This window comes from Anguilla rostrata, chromosome 1 (assembly GCF_018555375.3).
Source record: "Anguilla rostrata isolate EN2019 chromosome 1, ASM1855537v3, whole genome shotgun sequence".
NCBI classification, from domain to species: Eukaryota; Metazoa; Chordata; class Actinopteri; order Anguilliformes; family Anguillidae; genus Anguilla; species Anguilla rostrata.
The window spans coordinates 8,681,781-8,708,726 of record NC_057933.1 but is presented as its reverse complement, the minus strand read 5'-3'; the positions used below and the strand labels follow the sequence as shown (position 1 = coordinate 8,708,726).

General features: G+C 45.6%; 2 protein-coding genes across 6 annotated transcripts; one reads left to right on the top strand and one right to left on the bottom strand.

Moving 5' to 3' along the window:
* Positions 1–598: 598 nt before the first annotated feature.
* Positions 599–9,853, bottom strand: arg2 (arginase 2). Of its 3 annotated transcripts, XM_064316196.1 has the most exons (9): positions 9,722–9,853; positions 6,927–7,050; positions 6,657–6,729; positions 4,004–4,178; positions 3,540–3,699; positions 3,035–3,129; positions 2,579–2,683; positions 1,885–2,021; positions 599–1,556 (listed from the first exon to the last, which is right to left on the bottom strand). In XM_064316196.1, the coding sequence occupies exons 1-9, from the start codon at positions 9,799–9,801 to the stop codon at positions 1,375–1,377; spliced, it is 1,131 nt and encodes a 376-aa protein (XP_064172266.1). In that variant the 5' UTR covers positions 9,802–9,853; the 3' UTR covers positions 599–1,374. The 3 variants fall into 3 exon arrangements, with proteins under 3 accessions (XP_064172266.1, XP_064172337.1, XP_064172411.1); XM_064316267.1 differs by lacking the exon at positions 9,722–9,853 and having other exon boundaries at positions 6,927–7,352; XM_064316341.1 differs by lacking the exons at positions 6,657–6,729; positions 6,927–7,050; positions 9,722–9,853 and adding an exon at positions 5,829–6,598.
* On the top strand, positions 9,785–26,199 carry rbm25a (RNA binding motif protein 25a). 3 transcript variants are annotated; one of them, XM_064316009.1, is made up of 18 exons: positions 9,785–9,832; positions 12,258–12,381; positions 12,713–12,762; positions 13,151–13,321; positions 13,670–13,727; positions 14,174–14,334; positions 14,915–15,106; positions 15,620–15,703; positions 20,136–20,413; positions 20,555–20,666; positions 20,961–21,050; positions 21,141–21,214; positions 21,414–21,564; positions 21,951–22,407; positions 22,646–22,950; positions 23,602–23,700; positions 24,486–24,533; positions 24,866–26,199. In XM_064316009.1, exons 1-18 carry the CDS (start codon positions 9,800–9,802, stop codon positions 24,956–24,958), a joined length of 2,580 nt encoding a protein of 859 aa, XP_064172079.1. In that variant the 5' UTR covers positions 9,785–9,799; the 3' UTR covers positions 24,959–26,199. The 3 variants fall into 3 exon arrangements, with proteins under 3 accessions (XP_064172079.1, XP_064171997.1, XP_064172151.1); XM_064315927.1 differs by having other exon boundaries at positions 13,670–13,742; XM_064316081.1 differs by lacking the exon at positions 9,785–9,832 and adding an exon at positions 9,881–10,027 and having other exon boundaries at positions 13,670–13,742.
* Positions 26,200–26,946: the final 747 nt, after the last annotated feature.

The window sequence follows — 26,946 nt, the reverse complement described above, 5'->3', positions numbered from 1 at the left end:
GAATGGTAAACCAGAGCGGTACCTGTAACTTAAGATATAGCACATGCATTTTGTTACCTAGATGCTGCTACTACTGCAACTAATAATAACAACATAAAGCCAAATTTCGTGGCACCTTGTTCTGCCCTTGATTTGTTTGTTGTTGGTGTAACTATGTGGGAGTGATGTGGAGGGTGTGTTACTGCTTGGTTGGAACAAAAGCCTGCACCCACACCGGATTTTTCTGGATGAGACGGTTTAGAGAAAAAGGGTACTTCCTGAGGGGTAAAGTTCAGTAGGTGTGTTGGGATTTTATTATCGCTGTGAAGAGGCCAGTTACGGTAACGAAGGTAAACAGTAATATTTAATCGACTGCAAACGTACATGCTTTCCCAAGGATTGTCAGCATTCATGATAAGATTACACTTTGGCTCTGACTCCAGTTTCAGCGCGGCTGTTTTTGTCAGCATTGCGCAACTGATGTACGCTACTATGAAAGGTAATGCTGGGGGTGTGTGTGTGTGAGGGGAGGGGCTTTGGAGGGGCGTGACAGTTGGAGCACTCTGGACATTGGTTGTGACCATGGAGACGCTTTTAAATAACTGGACGAGCCCACCTCTTACTTCTTTATGTCATTTTATTGTACACAGACACGCGTGCACACACACACATTCGGACAAAAATAACTCTTGGCCTGTTGATAACTTTTTCCATTGCACTACCCTGAACTTGAAAAGACAAATACAGCAGTTATGACACAGGGGAAAATGGTACACAGGTACATAGTAATTTTTCATACTCCAGTTGCCTGTTTTTGATTAAAAGGCGAGTAATCGTCCAATAGCAATTCACACACAGAATACACACACTCACACACATACATACATTTTTTTAAAACGCATCGACATTACTATTACTATACAAAAAAAAACAACTTTTTGGACATTAAATAAAAACCATGGCTGGTCCTAAGTGCAAATACCTTCATATACTACAGAGAACTAACTCGCACGGCTGCCAAAACTGGCAGGTGCTCATGTTCCTAGCAACACGTTCTTACATTCTAACGTTTCTGCCTCTTTCTTTGCAGTTCTTCGACTCGTCCCGTGTAAACTCGTTACTCAGTCTCTACTGGGCCATCGTTTCGAAAACACACGAGTGGTTCGAGGTCGGGGCTTGGTCAAGGCCTCCCGAAAAACCTCGTCGACGGAAGCTGGAAGTTGTTTTGACTACAGGTCTGTCTGGTGCCCCGTACAAGCGTTTTTATTGGTGAAAGGTTTCTGGAATGCAGCGATGGGTCGTCTCACTGAAGTCCTCAATCTTGGCAGTGTCCAGTCGGGTGGGCAGAGGGGTATAGGGTTGGGGGCGGGGGGGCGTCGGGGGTCGGTTGCAGGCCTAAAGCCGCAGCTGCTCCGTGTCTTCCGTGGGGGAGGGCGTTCCCTGGAAGGCCCCCTCGCGCGACTGGCCCAGCGACGAGGCGATCACGTCGACCGCCAGGCCCGCCGTGGCTTCGACCGCCTCGCTGCTCGCGCCCAGAACGGGGTTCACTTCCACCAGGTCCATCGCCGAGAGCAGGCCTGCCGGACACACACACACACACTCCGGTCAGGGAAACGTAGTCCCACGGCACTTCTCGAGTTCACAAACACACACCACTAAAGTACCCCCCCCCCCACCTCCAAAACTACCCCTCCCCCTCTTCAAACCCCACCCCCTCCAGCCCCATACGCATATTTTGATACATTCAGCTTTCAGACACAGGCTTCAAGTTGCAACACAGCGAGCCTGAAAGTCCCCAGTACAGTACCCACGCAATTTCCCGCCTGGCTCCAGTTCCTCAACGTCTTCCGTTGCGCGTTACTGGACTTTGTGCGCTGTCCACCCGCGGGACGACTTCCCCCTTACCGGTGTTGTGTATTTCCTCTGTGATGTAGATGCCCTCCCTGTACGTCAGACCGCCGTTCACGGGGGTCCCCGTGGCCGGGGCCAGGGAGGGGTCGAAGGCGTCGATGTCGAAGCTCAGGTGAATCGGCCGCTGCTTCCTGTTGCGGACAGAACGGCAGGTTTGGTCTTTAAAGGCAGGGCTGCATACGAACAGGTTATTCAAAAGAGAAGTGCTGCATGGTAATGAACTGCAATGACACATTTCCCCATGATCATATTGCAAATTAAATTTCCCAACCTATGATACGCTTCTTACAGAGAGGAGCCCTTGAGACATGTTCATTTCTACAGATTTGTTCCCCAAATTTTACGGAAAATTCCCGTAGTGACCCTCTATTGCTTCAGTGAACACGTGCTGAATGATATGCCGATTGACTTCTCAAAATGCATGACGGCACCTTTCTATTACGGTCAAATAGCTATGCCTCACATCGCACAGTTAATATTTTTCGATAATATATACTTGTCAGTGCGGCTTTTACTGACATGGTACAAATGTGATGCAGCAAATTGTTCGTCTTTTTTTCGCAGCCGTGACACCTCTTGATTTATTTAGCACTTCTACCTTTAGGCTGAGCATTTAACTGAGAAAAAAAAAATATATATATAATGTTTCTCGAGTGGAAGCACTCCTGTCAAATGAATTATTTCTTACCTGGCCAACAGGTGATCAAGGGTGACCTCCATGACCCTCTGAATGCCCATTCTGTCTATGTCTCTCATGGTGAAGTACTGGATCCCCAGGTTCTTCAGAAAGTAGCTGCAAGGGACAGAGAGGAGATATGCATAACAAAGGATGACAAGACTACACTGCATCAGACTGAGACAAAATGGAGTACACGCCCTCTCACGGTTAAACACGCACCTACATTTTTTTTTAATTGCTAAAATGTACAGCAGAACAGGTTCTGTTTCTGAGAATTCCAGACTCAGGTATGTCTGACTGTGGACAATCCACTTTCAGGCACTTTGTTCTTTTATCTTTTGTTCATCTTGGATTGTCCCGAGGACAAAAAAAAGTGAAAGAGTGCTTCATTAATGGACTACAGGAGCAGCTGACTCTACACAAAGACTCTGCACGTGGGCCTGGACTGTGGCGGGCCGTACGTACTGCTCTCCGGGGTCCACGTCTCGCAGGCCGATGTACACCAGGTCTGAAGAGGACAGGAAGGGCTTCATCCAGGAGAACCCTGGGATGCTGGGCATCTGAGGGAGAGCGCACAGCCGTGAGTGCCAAGCGGCTTCAAACTCGTATCCTCCCCCCTCCTTTCCTCCACATACTTCCGGGTAGGAGACAATGGGAAGTGAGGGAGTGGAGGAAAGGAAGTGAGGAATTTAAAGTATTTGGGCGCATTCTTTGTATGAACTGTGTATGAAAGATCTGCATAAATAATATGTTATTATTGTTATTATTTTTATTATTGTTGTCATTATTATTATTATTATTATTATTATTGCTGTACTTTCAACTGACAAACTGAGAGTGTAATCTTAGGGAAGCAAGTCAATCAGACATCGCCAAAAATGTTGCCAATACAACAAGGTTATCCATCCAGCAAGTACTCAAGCACCGTCTGAGTTCTTTACCCAAGGCCAGCAGGGTCCGGAGTGCTTACCTTGTCCTGCAGTTCTTTAAGCAGGAAGGCAACAGACTGGCCGTGTAGGTTTCCTGACGGTGAGGTTTCTGGCGTGTTGAGGTCCGCGTGGGCATCGACCCAGATCAGACACAAGTCCGGACACTGCCGGGCGTGGCCCGACACGGAGCCAATGGCTAGACTGAGAGGGTAGGAGAGGGGTATTTATTAATTTGATTTATTTATAGTTTATTTGGTAGGGATATTGCAAGTTAACATAGTACCACTGCAGCTCGTTACAAACGAGTTGATGTAACTGATGTACCGCATACAGAGATTATAACTATTGCTGATTTCCAACTCCTGTCCCTAGTTAGGCTAGGGTAAACACGGTGCATTGAGTTTACCATCATGCTAGCACTGCAGCTGATGAAACAAAATTGTGCTGTGTCTGTCTGTCTGTCTGTGCAGGACAGAACTGCAGACCGTTTCGCCCCTTCCCTCACCTGTGGTCGCCTCCCAGCATGACGCAGGTGTGCCCAGCCCCGACGGCACCGTCCACCGCGTTGGACAGAAGCTTGTTGGCGCGGCCGACCGTCCTGGGGAACGGCACCTGCATGAAGGGCTCGTCCTTGTCCAGGTGCGGGAAGCTCAGGTCTCCGAAATCATGCACAGAGCAGTCTGGGGGGGGGGGGGAGGAGGAACACAAACTGAGCAACACACTAATTTTAACAGTAAAGCAGAGGGTGAAATGGGACACAGCTCTCCTTCTCTCATACTGCCTCCTGCACCACCTTACAGTCGCTATAAATTATTCCCACTGGACTAACCAGGCACATTTTCTGAAACCCCAGTGAAGCACGTCAGAATAAATCCGGCTGCTGCTCATGGTACATGTCATCTGAGCCCTTCCTGGGTTAGAATCCCTGTAACTTGGACCAATGTCTACAATAATGTACTAAAACAGGAAGGATTTTTTTCTATTTAAATTTGTGTGAGCACAGTTATTCCACCAACTCCAAATTGGGCCATGAAATAATATGGAGTAAACAAGAAGTTAGACCCCCCCCCCCCATCTGACTCTAGAGTGCAGTTGGCAGGGTCTTGCGTTTCCATGCTGATCTGTGACAAATGGAACATCCCTTTACCCGCTATTGATACCATTACAGGAATAGCACCATCTCTCCACAAGTGTTCTCCTCTTGGACTTCTGACTGATTTTGTTTTCCTAGATTTCTTACTACTACACATGTAGCATTTAAGATAAAAAATAATTAATAAATGAAAGCTGCAACCAACACAGCTGACGTTGTCATTTGAGTTAATAATCAGAGTTTATTATGAACGACAAATTATTAGTTAACCAATCACACATAGGTTTTGAGTGGTGTGCTGTTTATAGACTATGTGACACATTGGAAATAGATTTATCGCCTCTTGCAGTAAAATCTTTTAGGCAGAATCACATTATAGGCCTATTCACGAACAGCTGTATTCATATATACATTTTACTCCAAATATTATCCGAATGACACCGAAAGACTCTGGGGACTCAGATAAACCAGAGTAGCCGGACCAGAGGGCATAATTAACTCCGGTAAGGAGGACAGCTGGAATTATGATCGCATGAAAAGGCTGAGGCGCAAGATTCTCAGATGACCAAACGTGAAACCGGAACGCTCTCACCACGGTACTTTCCTTTGCTCCGAGGAGCTTACCGCAGGGTAGGCAAACTGACATTTTACAGCTACACACAGACAGTAGCTAACATATGGCTGATCAAAACGTAGCCTATATGCCTATTGACATGATGCGCATACACAGTAGTTTCCTGCAAAACGAAATACTTTTAAACTTTGCCATCATAGGCTAAAACACATTCCATGTGTACTTGCTTGAAAAACTGTAAGACTGTAACACTAAAAGGAATACAGACGTCCCTTCCGACCTCGGAAAATTCAGAAGCTAAAGATAGATAGCTTTTCTCGTTTTACATGCCGAGAGAGGGACGGTCTGCTTTACGTAACCGTCCAGTGGCTAATCATTTTGGTGCCAGGCTGCAATGTTTATCTCCTCTCGGCTGAGTCAAGCTCGAATTTCTTGGAATGACTTGCACATTTCACGGCTCATGTCAGGTACCATTCAATAATTTACAATCATGAACATGTTCTCGGGACTACGTTTTTGGCCATATTAATTTATAATCCGTTCAGAAAATGATCTCAAAATTCTAGCGATTTCGCAACATAAAACTGACAACGCAAGTCCATTAAGTATGAACTTAAGGTGTATATGTACACTTGTGCGCTCTTCATTCCAATTTTCACGTACCTCTTCTGCACCGGCATGTTTTGATGTGCCTCCTCAAATTTTTACCATCTTAGAATATATCTGTTATAAAAATTCCCTTTTATTTGGTTTATGATCAATAAGTAAACATTTTATGTGGTTTATAACCAGCAGATGCTATTGATATACATTTACGTTTGGCTGCTCGACATATGGAGGCAAGGAAGATTGCACAGGCTGACGCAAACACGTCGTCACTTTTCTAGCAGCCTAAGATAACCGCGTCAACGTGGTAAAAAAAACGAAGCTCGACGCATACTCTCGATGTGGCATTTCTGTAGCCGTGTCTAGTCTAAAAATGTAGAAGACATTACATTTTGATTAAGGTCTTCTATTTTGTTACACGAAACCAACGCGGGTAGGCTACGATGGCTTAGAGGGATTTCTGCACGTTACACAACCTTATTTCTCGGTCTCAGTTTTGAAAATTACACAAGGAAATCATACGTAACTATGGGAGGAGTAAATGACGCGCTATCTTAGAACATAGCCTATTAGTCAGCCCATGTGCTTGGAATAAATTAGTCACTTGAACAATATAAAAACGTAATACACTAATAGTAAAAAAAAATGTTGAATTTCCACACCAAGCGTCTTTGTTTATATAATGTATAATGACTGAGCAAAATACTTGTAATAGGCATTTCGAATAGATTAGCTACCTACCCATTCTCTCTTCAAACAGGAACTCGGGAAATTTAACAAAATAGAATTCACCTCGGCGTTTTTTTAGTAGATTAGGCTATGTAAAGAATGAACAGTTTTAATAGCCTATATGTGAAATCTGTAGCGTGTCGCTGGATTACTGACCTAAATTGGAAAGCCTCTCGATGAGACCCGCATCCCTGATCGCTTTTGGTCCATGCTCCACTCCTCGCCTTTTCTAAAATGAAATTGCATGTTAACTGTAAAGTTTAAAAAAAACTTAAAATTTTTTTTTTACATTTTATCAGCCGTCTTATTTGGAAATAATTGCTACAGGTATTGTTGTATTTTACGCATTTTATATTTTAGACATTTTAAGTATAAATATACCTTACAATACTGTATTCCAGTAGGTAGAATCTTTGTGTGCTTTACCTGTCCTTTGGAGAATGGGGCGCCCAAAATTGCGACAGAATGCGCCCGGGTTTGATTCGGACGAGCGATGTTCAGCTGTCTTCGAAAGAGATGAAGCAGAGGACCTCTCAAAGCCATTTCCGTTCTAATGTAAAAAATCCAAAATAATCACGTAAATTCACTTGATATACAAGCTTGATACTCCCGTTCCAAGGTACCACTCAGCCAGTAATGTGACTGCGTCTTCGGTTGGACGCTATTTCCAAATGAGCCGGGACGTTTAGTCTTATGTCCTTCGATCTAATTCATATTCATGAGGCGATGGACGAACAGGAACATAACGCCGAACAAGCGGCTTCACTCGCGTGTAAAACGTCCTGCGACACCAGCAAAGTCAAATTCTGATAAATGATAACAGTTATAATACGTCCTAATAAAGCATACAAGTCTTTCCGATTAATAGTGAAAAAATACGAATATTCAGCTATAGCCTATTATCCCCATTGGTTGAATCCCCTCCCCAGTGATTTTCTATATGCCACACCTCCGTATAAGCCAATGATTAACGCCCTTAAAGAAGGCTTGTTTCAGGGGCGTGTCATAACTACAGGAACTGCGACCTCAGTACCTCGCTTTAGCCATAACGGAAATTTCCATCAGTTAGGTTTCTCTTTTGTTATCCGAGAACCAGCTAAACACATTGCTGTTTTTAGATTTTTTTTTTACACGCGAATTGGACAATTTTGTAAATACAATACATTAGGAGTTTTATTTGAACCAAACAGACAATTCGCGTGTATGTTCAAGTATTTTTGATACACAATAGGCATATGGTTAATTTCGCTTGGCTCTAATACATGGCAATGTATGACAAACTGCAACTACAATGCAGTTCGTAAGTACTTCGAATTTGTGTTGTTTTGGCTCTGTACTCCAGAACATTGCATTAGAATTTAAACAGTGAGTATGAGGTTAAATTACAGACTATCAGGGTATCTACACCCATATCCTCTGATCCCTATAGGAATTACAGCCAGTTTTATACACAGTCCCCCACTTTAGGGGATCAAAAGTAATAAGAAAAATTAACATAATCTTAAAGTCTTTATATTTAGTACTTGGTTGCAAATACTCAAAATGTATTTGATGACCCCCTTCAGTCTTGTCTTGAGCAAGTGAAATGCATGTTCAGCTAGATTCAGGACAAGTGATTGACTTGGCCAGTCAAGAAAATTGTACTTTTTGACCCTGAAAAACTCTTTGGTTCCTTTAGCAGTGTGTTTAGGGTAATTGTCCTGATACAAGGTGAAGTACAATCCAATGAGTTTTGAGGCATTTGAATTCATCCTGCAGCTGCCATCAGCAGTCAGATCCTGACCACCGGTGTGTAGGAGTACATGCTGCAGTGTCTTCTCCTATTATTTACATATGGGCTCCACAAGGGGGCACTATTTCCTCAGTTTTATTTACACAAATGAGCGTAGATGTAACACATCAGATTATTTTACTACAAAATTTGCCAATGATACAGCAATCGTAAGTTTGATCCAAGATGATGAAACGAGCTTCAGTGGTTGGGTAGACCACTTTGTCGGTGGGTGTGCGGTCAATTTTCTACAGCTGAACACCAAGAAAGCAGCCGTGACTTCAGGACTGGTAACTACACCCACCAACAAACTGAGAGAGTACAGGCCCAACCATAACAATACTGCCAACATTTTTCAAAGATGAGGTGGTATGCTTTGGATCATGAGCAGTTCTGTTCTTTTTCCATACTTTTCTCCTTCCATCACTTTGGTACATGTTAATACTCATCTAATTTAATTTTTTTTTTTTTAGCAAACTAACTTGGCCGTTCTGTTCTTAAGGCTTGCCAGTGGTTTGCGTCTTCCAGTGAACCCTCTGAGGTTATGCTGGTGTAGTCTCCTCTTTATTTTAGTCTTTGACACATCTGTGTCAACATCCTGGAGAGCATTCTTGATCTGTCTGACAGTTGAAAAGGGTTTTTTCCTCAGAAATGAAAGTATTCCACCACAGTGAGCTTCTGTAGTCTGCCACGATTGTTTTCTATTGCTGAGCATACCAGTACGTTCTTGCTTCTTAACAATGGACCAAACAGGTTTTGACACACCCAATGTTGTTCTGTGTCTCCAATCTTATTTATTCTTATTTTTCCACCCCATGATGGCCTGGCATTTGTCACTTTTTTGGTCCTCATTCAATGAACAGCAACAGACTCCAAATGCAAATGCCACACCTAGAAACAAACCTAGACCTTTTGTTAGCTTTCTTTTGCATTAACCAATGATGCAGCAGCACACAATAGGCCAGGAAACAGCTGAGCAGCCAATTGTCCAATTACTTTTGATCCCCCAAAATAGGGGATTTTGAATAAAGAGGGCTGCAATACCTAAACAATTCACCCGAGATGGATGTAACTACAGTCAAATTAAAGCTGACAGTCTGCAGTTTAACCTCATATTCATTGTTTAATTACAAATCTAATAAGCTGGAGTCTAGAGCCAAAACAACAAAAACTGCATCACAGTCCAAATCAGGGGTCATCACCGTGTTGGCTTGTGACGGACTTTTTGGTCAAAATGCGATTTTTACCACGGACATACAAAACTTGAAGTGGTCAAGTTTTAATTTATTTATTTATTAGTCTCAGAAAACATTAGATTGTCAATATTTTGACAAGAAAATGATTGCAATGTATATTGCAGTTTTTTTTTGCCACGGACACAGACGAGTCTTGCCACGGACACGTTTGTCCTTGTACGGACACGTTGGTGACCCCTGGTCCAAATACTTACCGACTGCACTGTATGTACGGCTTGTTAGTTGAGTAATGGCACTGATGCGTCTCTGTCTCCTCCAAGCGTTGAATCGACATGAACTGCACAGTACGGCACCTCCAAGTTAGCGTAGGTATCCCATATTGCAACGCGACATAAACGGCGGAAAAATCACTCTAGTTATTGTGACTCTATTGTTCCTTTTTGGGGCCGGGAGAGATATCTGGCGCTACTTGTGCTCACTGAAAGAGAAGGCTAAATCTCACTTATTACTTGATTTCTTTTCTTTCAAGATAATAACGTAATAAATCCGACTGGTTTCAGGTAAGTAATTCCTATTCTAATTTGTCTTGGCTTTGTGATTAGCTACACTGCATAGCTACTATCTTACATTCGCTTCGACGCACTACTGGCTAACGTTAGCTTGCTAGCGAGTTAGCTAGGTGTTCCGCGAGGAAGAAAAATGGAGTCTCCATATTTATTCAGTGGCCGGACATGGCGAGATTCAAATAATGTGGCTTACAAACGCAAATGGGTTGCCTGTCTGATGAACTAACTTAACTTCCCTAAGTTCTGCCTGTGCGACTTGATCTGGCGTAACTACCTAGTAAATTTGGTTAGATAGACGAACGATAGGTAAAGTTTACTCATGAGCAGCGGTTGTCGCTAGCAAACAGCTATTATAACTAGCTGTTTAGCAATGGGCTGATTGGATTTGAATAAACGTGTATTAGCATATCAGTTACGGTTAGCAAAGCGTCAGATTATTGTCGGCGTTGGATGGCAAATGCTAGTTACATGCAAGTGGTTTCCGACACTTGAATATCTAATGTTAATGTATGCTAATGGTTGGTGGCTAATTCAATTGTGCTGTGAAGACAAGCTGACGTTAGTTGACGCTACTCGGGAGAGCCCTAGACTAGTTTTCTGCGTCGTGTTTTTAGGTACAACTTGCCACATCTGCAAGACATGTCGTTGATTGGTTTGTTATCTTTTATTGAAAATGGTCGCTTGTGTGCTTTGGTGGACTTGGACCTGGTGAGGTTAGCTTGGCTGATGCGTTGCCATTGTGTAGGCCTCAAGCACCGCGCGGCCTGATACCTAGCTAAACTCCGGCCGCGTGAAGTCGTGTCTTGGCTAGCTACTATTTAGCTATGCAGCACTAGACTAGTGGCCAGCAGATCAGCCATTTACTTGTTCGAATCAGTGTCGTCTGTCTTTTATAGAGAATTTCATGTCCTAGGATCCAGTTTTTTGAATGTGATGCGCTCTTGTGTACTTATTGAGGAATGGTGTCGGTGTTGATCTGACGATGTCATTTCGTGGATTGTGTCCATTTCAATCATGTTTATGAACGCGACTCTGGGCACGTTTGTGTGCAAAGTTCCCTTGTGTGGTCTTCAGTTCGCTATTAAAGTTAATACGCACATAGATATAAAACACTCTAACTGAAACGAGATACACACTCAGCTCAAACGGTTAGTCGTTAATATTAAGTTAACTGGACTTTTTTATATATAGATTTTGAGCCCATGGACACAACGCATCTGATTCTTTACGGTTACTTGTCGTGGCACGTAGTCCTATCGGTTTGTTTTCAGAGCTCGTTCATATTCCTCAAGAATCTCAAGAAATTATAATGGCTTTCCACATAAATTTGAAGCCTGTTTGAAAGTCCCAGCACACGGCTGGCCAATGAAAAGCGTTATGGACTGTCAGGGGGTGCTCAGAATTGTACGGTCTTGGGGGGGACTGATTCTTGTCCTTCCGTTTCACTCTGGTCTACCCTGTTACATTTAACCAGTCAGTTCTCATGCACCCCAGTGTTGGGGCTTGTTGGCTTGGCCATTGAAACCCACTCATTGTTTTCCACCATGTAATTCTGCAGATTAACTAACCGCAGTCACATGCGGTAGGCAGCCTGAGGCAGCGGTGGTATCTGAAATATGCAGCATCTAATCACACACTGCCCATTCATCCTTATATTTCACATTAATCCTGCATATGTTGTGGATATACCGTAACATACATAAATTGAAAGGCACCCCTCTTCTTACAAGTGACCCATAAGTAAATCTAGAGACCTATAGAATGATAAACATTTATGGGTTATTTCTTAGCCACTGTGTGAGATGCCGGAGAGCTTTTTTTATTATTTTGTTTTTATTGTACTTGAAAACACCTGGTTTTTGGCAATCTACCAGTACAAATTCTTCTCAAGAATCATTGTCTCATGGTTGCACATGGCTTCAGTTATTTAATTTGTTTACGTGAAGTGTGCTTGACAGCAGGGACGTTTGTATCGTAATGGAATAGAAACATAATGGAATCATGGTTCAGTTCTGGCTAAAAGTGGTTATCCATTCACATTTTGGGATTTTGGAAAGTGCTGTAAACCAAAAAACCACAAATATTTTTTGTGAGCTCTGGCAATCACCTTGTGGCATTCCTTACCTTTGTTGGTGCAGGGCTTAGCTGTCTGATGTTTGATGATAAAAAGCTCTCTTAGCAGTTTTGGGATTCCTGACCTCTCTGTCACCGTGCCCCCTTGCAGGTCGGTGCCACACACAAGATGTCGTACCCTCCTCACCTCAATCGGCAACAGATTGGGATCCCCCAGCTTCCCCCTGGAATCCCTCCCCCCCAGTTTGCAGGGTTCCCCCCAACGGTTCCTCCTGGTGAGTGACCTGTGGCTGTAGTATTACTGTCAGCCATGTAAATCAGGGATGCGCCATAAAAAAACTGAGTGTGAAGGATGAATGAAAGATTGGAGGATTGGATGGCTATGGTCAAAGCCTGTTTGTTTGCCTTTGCTGCAAATGAAATTGAGTGAATGGTGGTGCATAGAACTCCCAGTATGCATCGGCAATTTTACTCAGGTTTGTTTTAACAGTATATTAAACTGACACATTTTGTACAATTTTTGAGTCATCACCTTTCACCTTCTTTGTGTAATTAGAGAAACTGTCTTGAATCAGAAATGGTCTGACCAGCCCCCTTCTTTTTCAGGAACGCCAATGATTCCAGTGCACATGGGCCTGATGACGCCCGCCCCTACGGTAAAGATCTGTCACTTACAGGATGACTTGGTTCTGTGCTTATTAACAGGGCTCGAGTATGTTCCTTTCTTGCATGCTTAATCCACAAGTCCCTTGAAACTACTTGACTAAATGGGTTGCTGTCTTCTGTTCATCCTTGTGATGTGTGTGAATTGTTGCATGAATAGTTTGTAATGCCGTAGGGCCACTCTTTGAAATTGCATACGGCTGGGGTGCCTGTGAATTCTTTGTAGTCATGTGTGTTTGTCCCTTATAATACAATTTTGTTTGCATACTGTGAAGGTCTTGTAATGTATATATTTTTGAAGTTTATGGATATGTTTATTTATGATAGTGATGTGACCAATTGTTGAACGGTTGTTTTCCTTTTTGCGGGGTGCTGGTGCAGGTCCTGGTACCCACCTCCATGTCGATGGTATCGAAACCCGTGGGCCCCCGGAAGGAGGTGACCGGGACGAGGGCCAAGGAGGCAGAAGAGAGCAGTGGACCAACCACCACGGTGTTTGTGGGCAACATCTCGGAGAAGGCATCGGACATGCTGGTCCGACAGCTGCTTGCAGTGAGTGGCCTCGCGTCTCATTGCAGCGTGTCCAACTCCGAACGCAATAACTGCAGTCCAGTGGCACGCAGTGCAGACTGCCAGCAGCCCAAAGTTCAAATGCTCAACCTTCGTAGTGGTGCAGGTGGTCTGCTTAATCATCCACTTTGTTAACAGAGACGCATCTAATGTTTTTAATGATTACCTACTTGGACACGGAGCAAGCTAAATGTGGTTATTCTTGTCGAAACGTCTCATCCAAAACTCCAAGCACAAAAAACCGGTGCACTTCTGGAGCGCCAACCCATAGATTCTTTATTAAATTATTATATTTTTCTCTCCCCCCCCCCCCTTCCACTCCACCCTCAGAAATGTGGCTTGGTCCTCAGCTGGAAAAGAGTCCAGGGAGCCTCTGGAAAACTTCAAGGTAAAAACAGGACAGGTACAATGCTTCCAAAATATATTACCACCCTCTTAAGTAAATATGTCACCATATAAGCGTTTATTTGACCGTTTAATGCGTTAAGTGTGATTTGGGTGTTCGGTTACCTCCCAGGGGTTTCTGCAGACTGCAAGACGTGCATGTTTTGTTAGTTTCCGCTTTGTGACGGCCTGTCCCGTGGACTCCTGCCTGGAGTCTATTGCCGTTATTTAGCCTCCACCAGTTTCTTTGTGTTCATGCCGTATTTGGTTTTCCTCCGGGCTGAAAATGTTTCTTGTTTGAATTGAATGGGTATCTTGTTTAGCCTTCATTTGCTGTTGTTGTTGTTGTTGTTGTTGTTTTTGGGGGGGGCGGGGAATAAAATGAGGGGTCACACACGAACTGTCTTTGCCGTGCCGTGAGTGATGACCTGTGGCACCTCTCCCTCCAAGCCTTCGGCTTCTGCGAGTACAAGGAGCCGGAGTCCACGCTGCGGGCCCTCAGGCTCCTGCACGAGCTCCAGATCGGCGACAAGAAGCTGCTGGTCAAGGTGGACGCCAAGACCAAGGCCCAGCTGGACGAGTGGAAGGCCAAGAAGAGGAGTGCCAACGGGGTGCGTACCTCTACCGTTACACTCGCATTCAGTCCTCCTTACCCTTTAAAGAGTACGTTTTTTAAATTTTATTTTAATTCTCCCCCCTCGCCCCCAAAATTCTAAGACAGTGTTCTAGAACTCCGTCACCTCCAGTTACCAGGAGTGATTGTTTCATCAGCCTTGGAATGTTCAGTTAACAACATTCTAATTGCATATTTGTGATCTTACACTCCTTAAAGGGTTGAAGCACCAAATGGTTTGGGGCCTAAATTTATCTCAAATCTGCTTTTACAATAGACCTCTCAGGTAGTCTGGGACGGGTGTGCTTATTATACCTAGAGTTGGAACAAACCCGCTTTGGTAGGTGAGCACCCATCACTTGGAGGACCTGTTTTATTCTAAATGCCTAATTGTCTGGTAAAACGGTGAAATTGGGTGGTAAATTTTGGGATGCAGCAGCCAGCTGTGGCCAGTGGACGAGAGTTAGTTTCCTGCCCCGGGGGTAGGGGTCTGAGCCTCAGCGATCGGGCACGAGGTCTCCCGAAACCGGTTTATCGTGAAATGAGCAAGCCAAAAAGTCGGAACGCTCTCCCAACAGACCGCGAAGGTGGAGGACGGTGCCAAAGAGGAGGATGAGGAGGACGTCCTGGACGAGGAGACGAAGCGCCGGGATCAGATCGTGAAAGGCGCGATCGAGGGCCTCATCCGGGAGTACTCCAGTGAGCTCAACGCTCCCTCGCAGGACGCTGACACGCCCCATCGCAAGAAAAGGAAAGAGAAGAAGGAGGAGGTACGTGTTTGGGGACCGCCGCCCCCCACGTCTGCTACAGACCTTTTTCCACAGCAGTGCAGTAACTCTTCAGAGTCTACATTTCCTTCTGGAGAGTGCAGAAAATCGCTGATTTTAATTTTTTCACTTTTCAACCTAAGCTTGCTCAGACCTTTCGTACCTTTCCCCAGTATTTTTCTAGAACGTTCATTCTTTGTCATAGCTCAATCGGAATTTTGGGATGGCGGTTACAGTATGTGCCAAGAATGGAAATTAAAAGTAGGAATTCATTTTGCATCAAAAATTGATCAGTAGGTTCATTGTACTAATCTACTTGAAATATCGCCACATCATGCAACTCGCGTGCTGTACACCCTGTCCTCTACTCATTCTTCTGTGGGCTTTGGAGAAATAATGCTTAGCATCACCTTTTCTTTAAGTCTTGTGAATGTATAAACTGTATCTCTACAAAAAAAAAATTCCCAGTATGAGAGCTAACATTTTGACTTTTCTTCTTGCTGTTTTTAAAACCAGGAGGATATAAATGCAATCGAGATGGAGGAGGATAAGAGAGACCTTATATCCCGAGAGATCAGTAAATTCAGGGACACGCACAAGGTAAACTATGCACCTGTTTTTATTCCACATAGCTAATGCCTTGGAAGGAAGCTGACCAAATCTAGTTCACAGATTACTATAATCCCAAAATATAATCCCAAGATCTCAAACTTGAATTTTTTTCCCTTTATATTTGATCTGGACACATTTTGGCATTTTGCACCCTTGTCAAAAAAAGAACATTCCTAGTAGTTGATACCTAATTATTCCATATCTGACGATAGTATCAAAATGAAATTTGAAATTCTTTGGGGGGAAACCGAAATGGAAACTACATGATCTTGTTTGGGTGATGTTGAAAACTTTTGAACAGACAATGCTCACTTGACTTTGAATTGCGTATTACGATTGTGGCCCAATTTGTGAGCCTGTAGTTGATTCATTATCAAGCAAATGCTTCACTTTTTTAATTTGTCTCGGGAGTCCCTTTTAAATGAAAAAAAAAATGAGATGCAGTTTGTGATTTTGTTAGGGGGGGTGGCTAAATTAAAATCTGGAGGACAGACAGGGTTCATTCATCACACATAAAATGCATGGACATAATGTTAAATTCCCTTAAAGCTAATCTATTCATTAAACCCCACCATTATGATAGAGATCATATGGTGACTAAAGCAAGATGAATCTCAGAGCTTTGGGAAAAGTTACGAGGATAGGATGTAAGTATGAGCTTTAATTTCCTTTTTACACATCTTGGGCGCCCCCTACTGGTGGGACTTCCAAAGGGGCAACTGGCTCTGAGGCTCTGCTCTCATTGGCTAGTTGTTTTATCGCGCCACACAAGTGACTTTGTATATATATATATATATTTATGGAGTCTTGGCCAGCGCTTAATTAAGGGGGTGCTGGCTCCCCACCGGAGTTGCTGTGTGGCGCACCCGTGTAACGCGGTGCCTCTGGCCCGTCATGCCGGAGAGCGCAGTGAACCCGCGGGAGTCCTGCTGTTATAAATGGTGTGTGTGGAAAAAAAAAAGCGCAGACTCAATAACCACTGCAGTGACTTTGGCTGCAGCCAGTAATGTAGCAGGGGGCGCCCCTCCACAGCACTCTGAGCACTGAAGACTCCCCAGGTAAGACCCTCCTCCTCCTCCTCCCTTCTGCCGGCTGCTGCTCTCTATTCTGTCTTCTTTCTATCTCTCTCTCTCTCTCTCTGTCTCTCTCTCTCCTGCTCCCTCTCTTCTTGTGTTTGGCTCTGTATTCTCCTTCATCTCCATTCATTCATTCCTCCCCCCCTTATATTTTTTGTTGTCCTGCTTTTTTTTCCTTCCTCCCCCACCTCCCCCTTCCTGCCTTTATGTAATGAGGTTGTTGTTGAATTTGCTGTGCTTTTGTAGTCCTGAAGCACTGTATATTCTGAATGTAAAGAATAAATTCCAGATTTGTTTGTTGTACTTAAAACGGAGTGCAGTAGTAATTTGCGTTAATCGATGTTAATAAAGCTTCAGTCTAGTTGAGAGTTCTGTTCATCTTCTGTGGCACTCTGCTAAAGACTGTGTTCACTCACATTAGCCTGTTGGGTAAAGTGGTTCGTTCCTGCCAGGAGATCAAAAGGAGACCATCAGGATGAGATCCAGTCAAAAGAACGAGCAGAAATAAACGTCCTCCATTTTAATGCTGTGCGCAAAGTTTGTAGGGGTCAAAAGTCTTTTCAGAGATAGTCAGAGGAACTGACATTCAACAGACGTTGAACTAAACAAAAACGAATGAGTTCTAACTTAAATAACTCAAATTTGACAATAAGTAATGCCTGCCTTTAAGTACTGTGAGTTTTGGTTGAACAGCAGTCGGTAGGACCAAGATGAGCACAGGATGTGGTGTAATTTAGCATCAGCGATCCTGTACATGCCATGACAATGACCAAATGGCTTTGTCTACTCGGTAACAAAGCATTAGATGCGACCAGAATCCAAGGCCCACTTTAGTGTGCCTAAAGGCTTTACTCAAACGATCTACACTGGAGCATTCGCGCAGAGGTAAGTCTACAGGCAACTCGAGCGATCGTTCTGCGGTTGTTTAGCGATTATAATAATAATGGCGACAGTTCCATATTCACAACCCTCTTAACCCTGGGAATTGTCAATACTTCCCTTCCTTTCTCAAAACTCGACCTCCGGGTTTCCCCTCTCTTCCCTTTAAACTGTCCTTAAGCCTTCACACTCCATCCCTTTTGATTGATCGCTGTCTTCCGCAGCACGACACCTGCAGTTCTTAAGTCCTTTCCCGCGATAAGCTCGTTTTGAATGAGCCTGGAATCCGTTTTGCGCGAGATTGAATTTCGCGTCGCGCGGCCATACTTTTAAGCCACGGTGCGTCTGTACGTAACTGGCGGTTTTAGAAACTTGTGCGCGGGTAGTAAACTCGCACGTTTGGAGCGCGCTTTGAACTGCATGTGTCATGCTGGCTAACGGGAGCGCTGTCATTACCGCTTACTGATTGGAGCGAGCCTTGTGGAACCATCAGAAGACTGCATCTGGGTAAGATTGCTTCTACGATTTCATTTAATTTTTTTTTTGCAAAAAGAAAATGTTAATTGTACGATGTTGTACGAAATTGTACTTATGCGTGAAAAGCAATTGTATCCATGATGTGTTTTTGCATTTAGGGATTCCTGGCTGTTTGTTTCATTTTATTTGATTATGTTTTGTGTGTGGCTGACTTGAGTGAGAATGGATTACTGGTACAAGGGATCACATACATTTTTTATTTTATTTTATTTTTTTTGTTTTTTCTCCACTTTATTATTTTATGCCGATGAACCCATTTGACCTGTTTTCCTCCCAGGCCTAGCTTAGGCTTGTAGGGGCAGTGAAGCGATGAATCCATAGTTCAACACCTGTAAGTCACAAACGACTAGTTTCCCAAGGATGCACCTGTGCTTTTGTAAATGAGATACAATCTGTCTGGCATCTGTTTTTGTCTTTAAATGGATATCTGCAAACAAGTCTGTACCCGAGTATGTAAGTATTTTGAAGAACAGAATCCGGAAGCTGAAATTCAGAGTTACTTTTGAGTTGCATTTGAAATGTTGAACCAGACGGTCATTTGTTTTTATTTTTTGTGTTTAAAAAAAAAAAAAAAAATGTATTTTTATTTATTATTTTTGAAAAAAAGTGGTTTCCAGTATCTCTGTCTGGCCAGCCTGGTGTGCTGCAGGTGTAGGGTGCATGCGCTGTGGCGTTACTCCCCTGACCCTGGGCCCGCTCGTCGGTACTAGGCTTCATTAAGCGATCGTTTTGCTTGGTGGACCCCCGTATTGCTTACATGGTTTGTTAGCAGGACCGGGTTTTAATTGGTCGAAGTGCAGAGCTCCCTGCCGTAACCGCTGCTTGGCGCGACTCGACCTCCGTATTTCGCTGGAAGAGAACATCCAGATCAGTATGAAGACTGCCACTTTTCCTCCCTAGAAGTTGCTTGTACGGCTTGGAAAGACTGCGTCGTCGTGATTTAGATCCTCCAAATGGTGATCTCAGATGTGTCTTTTGAACATCCAGAAGGGATGATCCACGCCCGCAGCTACATAATCCCTGTTAAATATGCAATGAGCCAGTGGTATTCTCAATTACACAAATTTGCCTGGAAAGGTTCGCAAATGCTGATTTGAATAGACTAAGAGGGAGAGGTATAACTTCGAGACTGTTGTGTGTGTTAACAGTAGCGGCTGTAAATACTTTAAAAAATGTGTACGTTTGTCGTCCGCTGAGCTTCTAGAAAGTTTACAGCAAATAAAAAGTGACTGAATGCCCCTAACATTCCAAGTTGGAGATTTATCAGATTGTGCTCCCATTCGTTGCCGTTAGAGGGAAGAATCCGTGTCGGCAAAGCCAGATTTCACTGCGGAGGCCAGCTGAGGTCTGCTCTTAGATCTTGATGTTCTTGCATGGCCCTGTAATAATGGAATGCCTTTAACAGATAAGGGGGTAAAAAAAGAAAGAAAAGTACACTCTGCTGCGGTGTGGTATGTACACTGAGCCAATCTGAGGTTCCCTGGGTGGTGACTGTCTGAGCAGTTATTTTGGAGGGGCTGGCCCGTAATGCATGTGCGTAACCACCGGTCCGTGTGATCAAGGGTCACGTCTTCTTACCGGGTGATCGGGGTTAGGAATGAGGGTTCGATTAACAAACCCTGGATCTGCGCTCGAGGTGCCGCCTGCAAGGGGCAGCTGCTCGAGGGCGGGGGGAGCAGCTCCGCCCCTTCACCCAGCAGTAGAGACAAGTTGAGCGTTGAGCTACTGTGGCCCAGAGACTGTAAACCACTTGTGATGTGTTTTGTTTTTGAAGAAAAAAAAAAAACACACAAACTGTGCACGTTTTAGAACTGTGAACCTTCTTCCTGTGGTCTTCGTTTGTGCCTCTGTTGCCATGGAAACCTTCTCCCAGCTCAGTGGAGTGATCACCTCTTGTCTTTTTTCCCTTTTCCTTCTGGGCTCTGCAGAAACTGGAGGAAGAGAAGGGGAAGAAGGAGAAGGAGCGGCAGGAGATTGAGAGGGAAAGGAGGGAGAGAGACAAAGAGAGAGAGCGGGAGAGGGAGCGACGTGACCGGGAGAGAGAGAAGGAACGGGAGAGGGAGAGAGAGGAGAGGGAGAAGGAGCGTGAGAGGGAGAGGGAGAGAGACCGGGACCGCGAGAGGACGAAGGACAAAGAGAGGGAGCGGGAGAGAGAGCGGGAGAAGGAGAGGAGCCGGGATCGGAGCAAAGACCGCAGCAGGTCCAGGTGAGCGAGGGAGGGAGGAAGGGAGGGAGGGGGTGTGTCCGTTCGCTCTGCTGTCCCACCGCGCACTGGTGGGTGGATGGAGGGGGGGGGTTCTGGGGCAGACCCGTGGGTGAACACAAAATAAAAGCCTGTCTCCTGCAGAGAGAAGAGCAGGGATGAGAAGAAACGAGACCGTGAGGAAGATGAGGAGGAAGCATACGAGCGCCGAAAACTGGAGAGGAAGCTGAGGGAGAAGGAGGCCGCCTACCAGGAGGTAAAGAGGAGGGGGAATAACCATGCCCTGTGTTTTTAGCCCTTTGTAGAGTAGGGTTTTTGGAATGTTTTTTCAAAATTCTAAGTCAGTGTTCTAGAAGTCCATTGCTTTCAGAAACCAGCAGTGACTGTGACATCAGAAATAGAATGTTGCTGACATACTTGTGCACGTTAAATGGTTAATGAACATTGGAAGAGTGTGGTCACTTGTGTTAAAAGTATGCAATGGGAATTTCCCTTATGCTGGTGAAGGGTTTGTAGTGGCGTCTGATTTGGGTTTAATGTTGTTTTGAAGCGTCTGAAAAACTGGGAGATCCGGGAGAGGAAGAAAGCTCGCGACTATGCCAAAGAAACCGAGCGGGAAGAAGAGAGGCGGAGAGAAATGGTAGGAACCAATCAGAACCCGTTTGGGTCAGCGGTGGCCATGATGCTTCACTTTGCCCTCTAAGCGTCGTAATGCTTCTGTCTCCTTCAGGCAAAAGAAGCCAAACGGCTGAAGGAGTTCCTGGAGGACTACGACGACGACAGGGACGACCCCAAATACTACAGGTGCCCATGAAACGTGTCCTCCTCTGTAGATCGAGCACATTAGCCATTCTGAGCGTATGCATAACAGAACCAGTAGGAGGCGCAGCTGAGCAGATCGTCTACGTCGGATTCGGTTTCTTTGGAAAAACTGGTGTTTGTGTTGTGTCACGCCGTCCTGGCGTGATGGGCGGAGCTGTGACGGTGCCCTTTGACCCCCCAGGGGAAGCGCGCTGCAGAAACGCCTGCGGGACAGAGAGAAGGAGATCGAGGTGGACGAGCGCGACAGGAAGAGGGAGAAGGAGGAGCTGGAGGAGATCAGACAGAGGCTGCTGGCCGAGGGGCACCCAGACCCTGACGCTGAGCTGCAGAGGGTACGAGTGCCTGAACTGAGCTTCTCTCTCTCTCTCACTTTGAGTCTCTCTCTCTCTCTCTCTCTCGCGTTGTCTCCCTCTTGCTCTCTTGTGCTCCCTTGCTTTCTTGCCCTCCCGCCCTCTCTCTCAACCCCTCGCTCTCTCTCTGTCTCTCTTGCTCTCGCTCTCGCTCTCTCTCGGTCTCGCTCTCTCTCGGTCTCTCTCTCTCTCTCTCTCTGTCGCCCTCTCTCTCGGCCTAGCTGAGTATCTGCTGCAGTGTCTGACTCTGTGCTTCTCTCGGCCTAGCTGAGTATCTGCTGCAGTGTCTGACTCTGTGCTTCTCTCGGCCTAGCTGAGTATCTGCTGCAGTCTCTGACTCTGTGCTTCACCGCCTGCCTGTCCGTCAGATGGAGCAGGAGGCGGAGCGCCGCCGGCAGCCCCCCGTGAAGCAGGAGCCGGAGTCCGAGGAGGAGACGGAGAAGGCCCAGAAGGAGGAGCGGGAGCGCGAGAGGGAGCGGGACCGGGACCGGGACCGGGACCGGGACCGGGACCGGGAGAGGAGGGGCGGAGCCGTGTCCGGGCCGGAGGCCATGGAGCCGGAGCCCCAGTCGGAGGACGAGGTAGAGGACGGCGAGGATGAGGACGGTGAGGAGGACGACGAGATGCCCGAGGTCAAGCCGTGCCTGAAGCCCACGCTGCGGCCCATCACCGCCGCCCCCTCCGTGTCCTCGGCCAGCGGGAACGCCTCGCCCAACACTCCCGGGGACGAGTCCCCGTGCGGCATCATCATTCCACACGAGAACTCGCCAGAGGCCCCGCCCCCTGAGGAGCTCCGCCCAAAAATAGGCCTCAGTCTCAAACTGGGTAAGTTTCCGCCCGTTAACTTTCACTCATGTAAATTTATCAACTTGCACAGATTCAGCTAATTTACATGCAGATTTATGAAATGTGTAGCCCTTTAAGGTCTAAGATCACAAGCATGTGATTAGAATGTTCTTAACTGAACATTCCTATGCTCATGTCACAGTGACTACTGGTAATTGAAAGCCGTGGAGTTCTAGAACACTGGCCTGCATTAAACACGTGCGTCCTCTTCCTTCAGGCCCAACGGGCAGCCCCAGCCAGCCCAACGCCGTCAAGCGCAAGAAGCTGGCGGTGGACAGCGTCTTCAACAAGTTCGACGACGAGGAGGCGGACGAGCTGCCCCGCAAGAGGAAGCTGGTGCCGCTGGACTACGGCGAGGACGAGAAGGGCGGCCTGGGGCTGGACGGGGCCGAGGTGGCCGGCGCCAAGGGCAGCGTCAACACCGAGGAGAAGCGCAAGCACATCAAGAGCCTCATCGAGAAGATCCCCACCGCCAAGCCCGAGCTCTTCTCCTACCCACTGGACTGGGCCATCGTGGACTCGGTGAGCATGCACGCTGTGTGCCAGAGCAGGAGGAGGCAGTGTGTAGGCCCTCCCCGCACACCTCATTCAACAGCTTGAGGTCTTTTTTTGAGCCACTAATTAGTAGGGTGAGATGTGCCAAATTAGGGTTGAAATGAAAACCTCCAGGATGGTAGATCTCCAGGAACAGGGTTGGGAACCACTGCCCCAGACTAATTCTGTGCGTCAGATCACAGGTGTCCTTACCACTTCTTCCACAGTAACCCTTGCATTTGGTTAAGATTTTCCTCTGGCCCAGTTATTTCAGTCCGTTCACTCACGTCGCCTCAGCCCCCAAACGTTTCTCAGAATTGAACTCATTGTCTGTGATGTAGTGTTGCCATGGCAGTGACTGTTTGGCTCTCTCTCTCTCTCTCCTCTACTCTCCTCTCCTCTCTCTACCTCTACCTCTCCTCTCCTCTCTCTCTCCTCTACTCTTCTACTCTCTCCTCTACCTCTACCTCTCCTCTCCTCTCCTCTCCTCTACTCTCTCTCTCCTCTACTCTACTCTCTGCTCTGAGGTCCGGAGGGTTGTGTGGGAATGTGGGCGTCCTGTGAGAGTGGGGCGGGGTGGGTGTGAGAGGCTCCTGTGGGTTTATCTGACTGAGCCTGTGGCTTTCTCCTCCTCCACAGACGCTAATGGAGCGCAGGATCCGCCCGTGGATCAATAAGAAGATCATAGAGTACATCGGCGAGGAGGAGGCCACGCTAGTCGACTTCGTCTGCTCAAAGGTGAGTGCGTGCGTGACTGACTGAGTGACTGAGTGACTGAGTGACTGAGTGACTGAGTGACTGAGTGACTGAGTGACTGAGTGACTGAGTGACTGACTGACTGACTGACTGAGTGACTGAGTGACTGACTGAGTGACTGACTGAGTGACTGACTGAGTGACTGACTGAGTGACTGACTGACTGACTGACTGACTGACTGAGTGACTGACTGAGTGACTGACTGAGTGACTGACTGACTGACTGACTGACTGACTGACTGAGTGACTGACTGACTGACTGACTGACTGACTGACTGACTGAGTGACTGACTGACTGACTGAGTGACTGACTGAGTGACTGACTGAGTGACTGACTGAGTGACTGACTGAGTGACTGACTGACTGACTGAGTGACTGACTGAGTGACTGACTGACTGAGTGACTGACTTACTTACTTACTGACTTACTTCAGGGTTTGTGCTGTTTGAATCTTGTCAGGGAAGTATAAAGGGAAGTATAACGCTATCAGCATAACTACTGAGACCGTTCCCATGGCTCCAGTTTTAAGAACGGGAAGGGTACGGCCATCTTGTATTTGTCAGGCTGTAAGCTTTACCTTAACTGACTTTCATCATGCTGGCCAGACCGAATGATCCCTGTGGAACAGTGGTTGTTGGCAACTGTGGTTATAAATCCTGAGTGTCAGAAGCTAAAGGCAGTTTTTTGTGGTCTTTGTCTGGTGTATGTTGATGCCTTGTCATGTGGCCTGTCCTGTACTCTACTTAACCAACCACCTCCTCCCCTTAGGTGATGGCACACAGCACACCTCAAGGCATTTTAGATGATGTTGCCATGGTGAGTATTTTGTTAGCAGATCAATCCATTGCCGTGGTTTGGATGAATGTGTGTCTAAAGAAACACATCCATCCAAATGTAATGTAATTTACAAATGTGAAAATAACCCTTTGAGGAGTAGGTTTTTAAAATTATATATTTTTTTCAAAATTCTAAGTGTGTGTTCTAGAATTCCATTGTATTTAGTACCTGTAGTTGGGTGCTACATCAGCATTAGTGTTCAGTGAAGGCCATTCTAATCACAATCTCACATTCATGATCTTGCACTTCATGGTTTAACATGAATCCCTAAAATGAACCTTCCTCGCTGACCATTCACTCCTGTTTTGTAGGTTTTGGATGAAGAGGCAGAGGTCTTCATCGTGAAAATGTGGAGGTTGTTAATTTATGAAACCGAAGCCAAGAAAATTGGACTTGTGAAATAGAAGAGGAGCACTGGACGGGGACAAGCTCTCCTGCCTTCTTCCTCTCTCAGCTTTCTCATCATTTGTACCAAGCAAGAGACTTCTTATTCCCCAACATTACTGAAATAGCCCTAAACTAGAACTTATGGGGGGGGGGGGTGGGTGGAGAGAGGGGGGTTTGTGGGTATCCAACAGCAAGAACGAGTAAAAGACGGCCATTTTGGCTCCAGCCGCTACCGGGGCTCTCTGAACTCCCAGCTACTGCTTCTGTGGTGCGCGTGTACGTGAGGAATAGCATGTTTGTACGTGATTTATTGCATTTGTGAGCGTGTGTGAGGGAGGGTGCACTAACTGCATGGCCAAAATCCGTTCGTTTTCTGGATCTCGTTTGCCCCCGCCGGGGTCGAGATCTGGTGAGGGGGATCGAGACAGGCAGACATGACGGTGAGACGGTGAGAATTTACGCAGGTGAGCCCCCCCCATTCCCCCCCCCCGTCTGCCTCTCACTGGCACGCCATAGAAGGCCACTTGGTTGCACGTCTCGCGCTCTGGATGTTTTAGTTATGTTGATCGTTGACAGAACTGCAGGCCCTATGTAAAGTACAAATATGTTTTTTTTTTTTTGTACGGATAACATCTACATGCCATCCACCAATAATTTCCCCCGTGTTTAACCAAACTGTTTTGAGTGATTGGATGTCATTTCACGTGGTTGGGAGCTGCCCAGAGTTCTCCCCCGTCCATGTTTTCTGGTGGTTTTTCTGGGTTTCTGGGAAAGGCCACTGAGAAATGGATGGGGAATGGATGGCCTTCTGGATCCTGAAGCGTCTCGGTGCTTGGAGCCCATTGACCCACATTAAGCCTTTGTCCCGTTGTCTTGTAGACTTTGGAAAAAGTTTAAATGATTTCATTTGTTTTCTTCTTTTTTTTTACAAAACATAAAAAACAAAAAACAAAAAGGAAGTAGTATTTCTGTGAATTCTGCTGTGTGGAATGATCAAGTCGTTTTATTTTACAGAATTTTTTTGTTTTGGTTTTTGCAGCAGTTATGATTTCACATCTACTGTTCAAGTTGCTAATGGCTTTTTCTCCCTGAAGAGCAACAGCAGTTCGTAGGTTGCGACTTGCTACAAGTTTGGTAATGTAACTGAGCGTGTAGCTTTGAAGGGTGAGATCTATCAGGTTCATTTGCACATACAGAAGAACATTGCTCTTGTTTTTATTACGATGTTTTTGCTGTGAATAAAGGATTGTAAAATACACCCCTGATTACTTATCTCAGTTCAAGGGTTTTGATTATTTCCCAACATATCTGATGGATATTTACATAATGTAGGCATTAAACAATCATGGAATATCCAGAATAAAACTTTTGCCAGGACGGCTTGGTGTACTGTTAGATTGTCTCCTCCTCCTGGCTATTCACCCACAGTTGCAATTGATTAGCAAAATTTTTGGTGGTGAAGTGTATCGTATTCAGCATATATTTCGCCTGTATTTTGATTCGTACATAAGCACTGATATATTTGCCTGAAACATATTATGTAACCGTCTCATAGGTGGTATATCTTCAGTTGAGATTTTTCAACAGTACACAACGAATAAAATGTTTTGGCTACTGTTTTTACTCAAATTATATTACTGGATGCATTTTGCTGGGTTTAATCGGGGGACAGTCAACGAGTGGGTCAGCCGTCGGATCACCAGATGCACTGCCTCGGCTCCTAACTTGACTAGCGCTCTCATTGTTGAGGTCATAGTATTGAGGTTTTATATGAACGTTTACACATGGAACATGTCAAGATCCACTGAGTCCGGATGTTACAGAGCTGATGTACTTAAATTCTAATAATGAAAAAGATAATGTGCACCTAGTTTTGCTGACCCCAGCATCTCAAGTACTAACTTTAAAGTACAGTATGTGCAACTGGACTAGACTGCCTAATTTTGGGTCTGTTGCTTAGAAATGTCTTTTTCAACCGTTAAATAAGATGTGTTTTTCCACATTT

Coding starts and splice junctions, on each gene's coding strand:
- rbm25a (XM_064315927.1), top strand. CDS start 9,800: ATGAACTGCACAGTACGGCACCTCCAAGTTAGC. Junction 15,107..15,619: donor GGAAAGAGAAGAAGGAGGAG/GTACGTGTTTGG, acceptor TTTTAAAACCAG/GAGGATATAAATGCAATCGA. Junction 20,414..20,554: donor AAAGACCGCAGCAGGTCCAG/GTGAGCGAGGGA, acceptor TGTCTCCTGCAG/AGAGAAGAGCAGGGATGAGA.
- arg2 (XM_064316196.1), bottom strand. CDS start 9,801: ATGTCGATTCAACGCTTGGAGGAGACAGAGACGCATCAGTGCCATTAC. Junction 3,130..3,539: donor TTAAAGAACTGCAGGACAAG/GTAAGCACTCCG, acceptor GCTCTCCCTCAG/ATGCCCAGCATCCCAGGGTT. Junction 2,684..3,034: donor GACGTGGACCCCGGAGAGCA/GTACGTACGGCC, acceptor TGTCCCTTGCAG/CTACTTTCTGAAGAACCTGG.